Genomic DNA, 9454 nt, shown 5'->3' with positions numbered 1-9454 from the left:
AGGGACGTACCACTTTTTATGAATTTCAGCTCGTTTGTCAGCTGGGTGACCTGGTTATCCATCTCGCCGATGGCCTTCCTCAGCTGGCTGCACTCACATGGGACACCTGCCGAGACCGGGTCCGGCACATCACGGAGGCTGATCCAGGGGTCGGGCCCAGAAAGAAGGACCCCCCCCGCCCCACCCCGCGCCCAAGAACGAACGTTATTCCACGGCCCATGCAGGCCTCTAGGCCATGCCAGGGATTGTGGACTATCCCTAAAGGCAAGGACGAGCCAAGGTCAGATTCGTGTCCTAAAGCACCGCTCTAGTCGGCGTGGGAAGGGAAACACGGAGGGGCAGGGACAGAGAGGCCTCGGAGAGGACGGCAGGAGATGATGGACGCAGGAGATGATGGACGGCAGGAGATGATGGACGCAGGAGATGGCCGTAACTGAGAGGACTGCGTGGCGTGGCTCAGGGCAGGAACAGCAGAGTCGGAGAGAAGACATTTGAGAAAAACGGTGGTGGCAGGACCCAGAGGCCATGGTGACTGTGTGACTACGGGGGGAGCTGGGGGAGCTGGGGGACCCCCGGCCCTGCGTGAGTGACGCGGCAGGAGGTGGCGCCACTGTGAGGCTGGGCTGGGAAGACGAACACGCCGCGTGGGCGGTGCCTGAGCCGCCCACGGGAAGAAGCGGAGGGGGGGCCGCGGTGTGGCCTTGGGCATAGCTGGCCTGACCCCCGGTGCGAGGGAGCAGTCGTAGGGTGCAGGCTGCTGGGATGTCTCCGGCGAGGAAAACATCGCTTTTCTCGGGAGTTTGCGGTCGGAGGAAGCGGGGACCCTGAGAGGCAGTAGGAATGAGGACAGCGTGCGCAGGACGCCATGTCTGAGCCGGACTGCGCAGGCGCCATGAGCACACGCGGTCGGCCAGCGGACGGTGGTCAGAAGGCGGGAGTGTGCAGGGAGGAGGAAACGGGAGGCCACGACCGTGGGCGAGAGCGTGACGGACGGGGGTGCACGTCAGCACACACACCCCGTTTGCCAGCCTCGTGCCGTTTTATTTCACGAGCTATACTTTTTTCAAAAGTGCAGTTTTTAAATACATGTTTAAAAATCCTTGGAGCCCTTATGCCATACCAGGTTCTCCATTAGGGCCAGGGGGTCCTATGTCGCCAGAATCTCCTTTTTCACCTGAAAAGGAAAAGCGAGGGCAGAGTCGCCAGCAGAACACGTTTCGCGAGTTCATAGGTGTCGGGGCTGACAACGCTGTTCTCCACGGGGAGCCCCGGGGTGGCTCCCGGAGCCACAGGAGTGACTAAGTACCCGTCCACACCTAGGTGCTCAGGATCTGTGTGTGTGACACAGAACACAACGCTTCACGGGACCGTGGGGGTATTGGACAGAAAACCCCGATGTGTCACAGAACAGTCTGCAGACGCCATGTAATGAGCCGCTGGCACCGGGAGTGAGGAGCAGCCAGTCCAGGTGGCCGTCCCCGCTGTGTGCCTCATCACAGCAGGACGCCCGGGCAGGACATGTGACCGTAGAGCCCCGTGGACGGCAGGCAGCATGTCACCCAAATGGAGAAGGCTCTCAGGGCCCTTCCCGACCCCCACAAGAGGCAGCATGGCATCGCAGGAGGGCAGAGCCCTAGCTGACCTGGGCTCCGGTCCCTGGACACTCACTCGATCCCTCCACTGCCCTCAGCTTTGTGGGGTGGAGCAAAACCACAGCCACAAAGCTTTGCAGCTACTGCGCATGGATATCTCCAAAGCACGGCGTCTCAGCCGGCATGGAACGGCGAGGGGCGGTGACTGCGCCTCCATGGGCTCACGTGCCATTGGCCTGGGAAGGGACAGAGCCCGGCGGTCTCCGCCCACCTGACCCCTTCGTGCTCTCTCATTAGCATCAGGGGCTGGGGAGTCCTGAGGCCAGCTGGACCAGGCTGCGGGGCTCAGGGATGAAGCGAATCGAGTAGGCTAAGCCCCATGATGGCCTTGGGGCGAGCTGTCCCTCGGTGAGACACCGGGGCTTACCCAGCCCTGCTGTGTGTTGGAGGCTTACACATCCAGGCTGGGCTGGGCTGGGGCAGCATGGCCAGACCAGGGCAAGCCACCTGACCCACTCACGGCTGAGACCCAGGCGGGGTAACAGGCTCGAGAGCCACACCAGCACTGGGCGACCCCGCCCCCCGTCCCTCTGGCCCCCGTGCCCTGCCCATAGGCCCTCCCAGCCTCGGTCCTGTGGCTTCCAGCAGCCAGGAGACCCTCCCTGGGGTCACTCGCTGAGCTCAGGATCTGGGGGGGTCCTCGCCTCCTGCACCCCGCTGTGCCCTCTGGGGCCCAGCACAGCGAGGGACAAATCAGGGCTGAGAGGGTGTTTGCTGACTGTGCCCCAGTGTGGGGAGGAAGCTGCGAGGTTTGGAGCCGGCCCTGACCTGCCCTGGGCCCCAGTCCCCACTCTGCCGTCCATGGCAGGGCCGTGCGGGTCACGCGAGGTCGTGAGGCGGACATGATTCAGACTGGCAGGCATCTTGCCGCGAGAGCAGTGTCTGAGGTGGACAGTGTCTCCGGGCATGGGCCCCGCCCGGCCCGTGATTAAGCTGCTGAGGGAGATGCCAGCCGAGTGTCCCCCGGCCCACCGGCTCCTGACTCGCAACTGGGGTGTGCAGGTCTGTGGGACGGGGGGACTCGGCTGCTCTGACCAGGCCAGCAGTGACTGCTGACCGCTCCCAGAAGCGTGGGACAGAATCTATCACGAATAAACTAACGCACAAAAGTAACCATGACCACCAGCCAAGGCTGGTCAGCCTGGCTCTCGGAGCACCGGGCACCAGAGCCTGGGAGGGGACGCGAGGAAAGGAGGCGTCGGAAATACCTTTGGAACCAATGGGACCGATTTTCCCGTGGCGACCCACACCGCCTTTCTGTCCTTTGTCACCCATGTCTCCTGTGGAAAACGAGATCAGAGTTGGTGGACGCACAGGTGATGCGATCTCTCTCCCGTCAGCATCTCTCACACACGCACGCCCACACGCACACACACGCACACGCACGCACACGCACATGCACACACACACGCGCACACGCGCACATGCACACGTGCACACACACGCACGCACGCACACACGCACGCACACATGCACGAACACACGCGTGCACATGAGACCAAAAAACACAGCTCTTAATGTCTTCCAGGTCATGTGTGTGGCTGACACCAGCAGGTTCTCCACAGGTCACCTGTCACTGTACCTGAGAAGCACACCCGCCCCCAGAAGCCACAGCCAGGCCAGGTCCTGAGCAGGTCCTGAGCGCCCCACACTGAAGCCAGTCCACACCCGACTATGGGAGGGGGTGGCCTGCCCCCACCCATAGGACAGTCCTCCCAGCTCGCTCCCCGCCCCAGGCAAACCAGGTGACTTAGGCTCCTGTCAACATAGAGGAACCAGGCCACCTGTACCAGCTGCGACACCGGGATATGTGAGTGGCAGAGCCATCGGGCCTGTGTCACTGCCTTTGAAGGTGCGCCCTTTGACCTGCAGCCTCCAGAGATGAGCTGGAGGAGAGGGTGGCAGAGGGCTCTGCATGCGTCACCGCCTGCCCAGCGACAGGGCCAGCATGTGGCGGAACCCCGAGGGGATCTGTCAGCACGGCCTGCGGGTCACCACCCCCCGCCCCTCACAACCACGCTCCTCGCAACCAGAGGGCACAGTGAGGGGCTGTCACGCCATGTCCCCGACAGCCTGTCTGCCCACCCGCAGGACCGAGATGGAGAGGCCGCCCCCACCCACTCACACAGCAGACCAGGTCAGGGCAGGCGACCTTCTCAAGCCCGTTCTTACACCCTGGGCAGCCGCCCCTGCCCGTCGGCCGGCCAGAGCCACAGGCTGCAGGCCAAGCCAGCCAAGAGCCAGCAAGGACCCGCAGGAAACGGGGAAGCCGGCCACCAGATCTGGGTGTGTCACTTCCTGTGGACGCGTTCACAATCGTCGACAGCCCGGGTCGGGCCGCTCCGCAGCACGGGGTGGGGAGGCCCTCACGTGACACGCCTGTCCTGCTGTGACACCAACGTGCTCCTGGCATTGTCATGTCCCTCAACTCAGAAGAGAGATCAGAGTCACAGCAAAGGCAGAAACACGCACCGCACGGCATGGCCGCCAGCTGCATAAAACGAAGTGTTTGCTCACGAAGCACATTCACGTCGTCCTCCTACGTGGTCACAGAAGTGACTCATCACACACAGGGAACTGGAGGGTCCGGAGGCTGGCCCGGATCAGGCACCTGGTCCAGCCATGACGGACACGGGTGACTCAGGCCTCAGGTGCCATGTGTTGCGAGCTGGACGTGGTGTCGGGCACACGGGAGGAACAGGACTCAGAGTTTGCCGAGGAAAGTGGGCACGTGCACAGGCAGCATGAGACACGCGGACTACGGCAGGCTCTGAGCTGGCCAGGCCAGGGGACCGGCAGGGAGGCATCCGAGAGCGGCACACAGGCAGCGTGGTGGGCAGGTGGACAGGGACACGGTGGATTCGTGTTTACGGCATGTCTGGGCAGGGAGGACGGGTGAGCGCCGACGGCTGCCACAGGGAGGGGCGTCTGGTGGGGACTGAGAGGAGCATCCAGACTTGAGGAAGCGGAAGTGACCGTCCTGTGAGTGCAGGGTGGGGGGCGGGGCGCGGGGACGAGCGGTGGGCAGCTGCCCTGCCTGGAATGCAGGAGATGGCGAGGCCCGCGGGAGGCTGAGGCTGGAGGGCCCCAGATCCGTGGCAGAGGTGAGGCGGCCTGTGGGGCGGCCTGCTGGAGACTGGGGTTGGGGTGATGTCACCTGGAGAGCAGGCGCCCGTGGGAGCAGCAGGCCAGTGGGACCATGCAGGGGGAGCTCGGGTCTGCAGGGGACGCTGTGTGGCCGGGAGCAGGAGGCACTGACACCATGTGAGCAGTGCAGGGGGGAAGGACCAACACCACGGGTGGCCGCGAGGTCAGGACACAACAGGTTGGCAGGGCGGCGAGGTCGAGGGGCCCCGGGGCTGGTCTTGGTGGGGTGGACGGGCCATCGGGCAACAGCTGAGGGACGGCCATTTTCTCCCTCACATCTCCTCTTCGCCTGGCCAAGAACCCTCCCCCACCTTGGCTGCCTTCCCCCACGTGCTCCGCTCCGTCATCCCTCTAAAGGAGAGACACCCTGCCCCCAGGCTGGGTGCCCATTGCAGCCTGACCACCACTGCCTCCTGCAATAGACCGAACTGTGTCTGTCCCAAATGCACCGCTAAAGCTGCCCTCCCCACACGAGGACACAGGAGAAGGAGACCGTCTCGTCCAAGGAGCGAGGCCCAGAGAAGCCCACCCACCGGCACCTTGACCGCGGACATCCAGCCCCCAGGGCCACAAGGGAATAAATGTCTGGTGTTCGTGCCTGACCGGCTGACCGATGCACTTTCCCCAGAAGGAAAGCTGACATTCAGAGTGGTCAGGTGAGCGCCACATACAGCAGGCTGGAGACCCAGAGCACGGCTGCCTCAGGCGGGTGGACATGGCCCTGCCCCGTCGCAGCCTGGACGGCGAAGGCCGCACTGGGCCTCGGCTTCTCTCCTGCAACACAGCATCACAGGTGCTCACGCTGCGGTCGCCCGGCACCTCCCTGTGGCTGTCTCGTTCAGGCCCCATGTTCTGGGCTCTAAACCCCGGCCCTCAGCTGTGGGCAGTGGGCCGGGCTCCCCAGCACCAGAGCGGCTCCCCACGGACCCAGGCACCACCAGAAGTGCGCCTTTAAGAGCTGGGCCTGGGGGTGGGGGGCAGACAAGGGCCCCGCCCAGCCCAGAAGGCGGGGAGCTGGTGACTGAGAAACCAGGGAGGCCGAGCGGCCCAGCAGAGCCCCCGGAGCTGCCTCCTGCGTCCATGGGGACGGGCGCATGACCAGAGAGGGGTCAGGAGGCCGCCAGGCGCCCCACACCCCTGTCCCTGCTCAGACCCTCCCTCCCTAGAACACAGCCGCCTCCGTGTGGCACCACACCATGCCCTCGGACACAGAAGACCTGGTCACACAGCACAGCCTTACAAGAAGGCCTCTGGGGACAGCTGGGCCTGGTGGACACACTACACAGCCAGAGGGCCACACCTCTCCATGCTCAGCTCCCAGCTCGTGACACCCAGCTGGAATGCATAGCACGAGCACCGCAGCCGTGCTGGGCTGGCATGTACACACACGTTATACACGTGCGCTCACGCACACATGCACGCATGTTATGCACATACACACACGCACGCATGCACGTTATACACATGCACTCACGCAAACATGCAAACACATCATGCACATACATGCACGCATGCACGTTATGCACATACACGCATGCACACATGCTATGCACATGCACGCATGCACACACATCATACACATGCACGCACACATGGCATGCACATGCACACACGCATGCACGCACATCGTGCACATGCACACACATGTTATACACATACACACATGCACGCAAGTTATACACACATGCACACATGGTATGCACATGCACGCACGCACACATGCACACACATCATACACACACATACACACACATTATGCAGATGCACACTTGTTACATGCATGCACACATTACACACATGCACTTTATGCACACGCATTGCACATATGCACACTGTACACATACACACATACTCGCATTATACATGCATGTGTGCACGCATGCACACGTGTGCACACACATGCACACACTCACATTCATGCACTCACACATGCACGCTTGTTATGCACATGCGCACACATGCACACAGATGCACACACGTACATGCCGTGCACACAGACAAACATACGTACACATATCCAATCGACATAGTCAAATATACAGACACAAACACACACGCTGTACACACACGCATGTACACGGCCTACCTTCACCTCAGTCCACACTGGCTGTGGATCTGCTAAGCAGAGCTGGGTTTGAACTCAGACTGTCTGAGCAGCCCGGAGCTCCCCTCCCGGGCACTGTCCCTGTCTTGTCCCTGTGACAGTCAGGCACAGCGACCCCGCCCCCCACCCGCTGGCACGAGCCGTTGTGTCTGACAAGAACGTCCTGTCTCAGGGTGCATTGAGAAAATGCGAGAGCCACTGAAACCCCCGCGGCCGTCGACACTCCCTGCCCCCCAGCACTCCCAGGTCCTTTGCGGTCACAAACCCTGGGGTCCCCAGAGGGGAGCAGGTGGGGACAGGAGCTCAGCTGCCTCTTCCTGCTTCCAGGGTCTTCAAGCTCCTCCAATGACAAGCCGCTCATCGCAGAAAGCGAGCAAACCGCCCCCCACGCTGTTGTGTGAGATGATGGGGAACACACGAGACACAGAGTCCTGTCCCTTTATGTTCGGGGGGCCCTAGTGGAGGCGCCCAGAGGACTGGGAGCCAGTGTGATGCCCCCCGTCACCCCGCCTCTAATGAGAAGTGCGTAGAACACACTTGTCCTCCAGACACGCAGGGGGAGGGGAGCTCACAGCAGGCAGGTGATTCTTATTAATTTTAATGCAGATGTCACACGGTCTTTTGAAGTGAAGACGGGGCAAAAAGAGCAATTGCAATTGAACGTCCTCAGCGATTTTTAACAAAGGCTCACGCGACATCGCAGAGCCCAGGGAGCGCTGCGCTGACAGGGGCCCCCTCCACCGCGGCGTGCCCGAGTCCCAGCCCCCGAGACCAAGGGGCCCGCAGCCGCCCTCGCCTCGCCCTAGCTGCGCGTCTGGGGACCAGGACCCTGAAAGCTGAGATGACACACTTAGCGGTGGCGTCAGCAAAGCCAGCTCCGTACCGTTTCTACACAGCTGTGCAGGCGAGAAGCGTGAGCTGCTCCTTATCTCAAAGGACAAAGGACGGCAGGGGGCTTCTGTCTTTGCCATTTCAGAAAAGGCAACTGTCGGCTTGCGCACTTTCTCCTGCGGCCCTCTGCATCCCGGCAGGGGGCTGCTCACCGACCGGAGACCCCCCAACACCCGGCAAAGCAGCCCAAGGCAGCCGCACCCACAGCCGGGCCCCACGGGGGCACAGCGGAGGCGAGAGGGGGACCCAGGGGTGGTGTCGAGATGGTCCAGACCGACCCGCGGTCCAGGTCCGTGGCAGCCCAGCGGCATCGGCCCCTCCTGAGCACCTCCTGGCTCCCTTCCCCTCAACCAAGGCCACAGGATGAGCGGGCGCCCTGGCTGGCTCTATGCCAAGCCACTAGCAGAGCCTCAGCTCAGTGGAGAGCCGGACGAGCCCAGGTCCGCGGGGCCAGCAGCCGCAGCGCCGTCCACAGCCTGGGCGGGGCAGGGGGACGTCCGCACACCCGGGCCACCCACCGATTTCAAAGATAATCTGAAGGTACTGAAGCTCAAGGTATTTTCCAAACAACTGACGGAGGCTTTTCCAAGCACAGGTGCCACGCGAGGCCCGCCCCAGAGGTACCGGGATGGAAGAGGTGGGGCCGCCCTGGTGGCCGCGGTCTCGCAGGGAGTCACATGCGTGGCGGCACGGGCACGGTGTGAAGCAGGCCGGCTGCGCTCACGGGCACTCATCAGGACATGCCACTAGGGGCCGCTTCCAGAGGACCGCAGAAGAAATGTCCCCGGAGCCTCCGTGCCAGGGCCAGTTTGCGGGCAGTGACATGTGCCTTCCCAGGGAGATTCTGAGTCCCACACCTCTGAACCCTGCAGCCACCCCCTAGGAAAATGTAAGTGCCCATGGTGGGAGGGACACTGGACAAAGCGTGACAAAGCCACACCTGGGAGAGGATGGGGGAGGCCTGCACACCTCACGTAGCATCGTCCCCGAGCGGGAAGGGCAGGGCGCCGAGCGATGTGTGCGTCACACAGCCCTGCCCGTGGGACAGAGTGCACATCCGCTTGCCACTTCATGCAGCGACCCCGCCCAGACAAACACGCCGGACAGTGGCCGCCGGGGGTGGGGACGGGAAGGTGGCCGTTCCGTGTGAATCGTTTCTGTACATTTTACTCTCTGGACTATGAGAATAGTTCATTTATTGTTAAAAGTCATATTTAGGGAACGACTTTTAAAAATGACTTTTAAAGGGAAAAGCGAGAAATAAAAATCAGTGCTGGGGTCGATGAAGGGGTCAGGTGTAGAGGGCGGTGACAGAGGCTCCGGGTCTCAAAGGGGACAAAGGCCCACGGAGGTCACAGCTGTCAAACCCACCGCAATGCACGCTTCACAGGGAGGTAGAGACCACGCCCCAAAACGTATACAATCCACGCACTGCTTTAAAAACAGATGTTGGGCGCCCTGCTTTGTGTGGTGATAGTAATTTTTAAACTGGAAACGGCCGAACTGCCCAACGCTGCGGCGGGCTGGGCCCCCCGTGCGCACGCGCGCTCGGCATGGGGCCGATCGCTGACCAGGCCCTTCCTGCGCCGGTTTCTCATGACTCGGCAGGAAAACGTGGCGCCGAAGCAGCGGGTCTGCCCTGGTGCTGCCGAGAGCACCC

The 9454-nt window shown here is 62.3% G+C and overlaps 1 protein-coding gene across 1 annotated transcript in view; it reads right to left on the bottom strand.

Moving 5' to 3' along the window:
- Positions 1-9454, bottom strand: part of COLEC11 (collectin subfamily member 11) — a 17394-nt gene that overhangs the window by 950 nt on the left and 6990 nt on the right. The window contains exons 4-6 of the mRNA XM_025045786.1: positions 2861-2932; positions 1121-1174; positions 11-106 (exon numbers count right to left, since the gene is read on the bottom strand). Coding sequence (XP_024901554.1) covers positions 11-106; positions 1121-1174; positions 2861-2932 — 222 coding nt within the window. The remainder of the gene's footprint in view (positions 1-10; positions 107-1120; positions 1175-2860; positions 2933-9454) is intronic.

Source organism: Pteropus alecto, unplaced genomic scaffold, assembly GCF_000325575.1.
Source record: "Pteropus alecto unplaced genomic scaffold, ASM32557v1 scaffold61, whole genome shotgun sequence".
Taxonomy (NCBI): Eukaryota; Metazoa; Chordata; class Mammalia; order Chiroptera; family Pteropodidae; genus Pteropus; species Pteropus alecto.
Note: the sequence above shows the minus strand (reverse complement) of the source record. Positions and strands in the feature narration are given on the sequence as shown.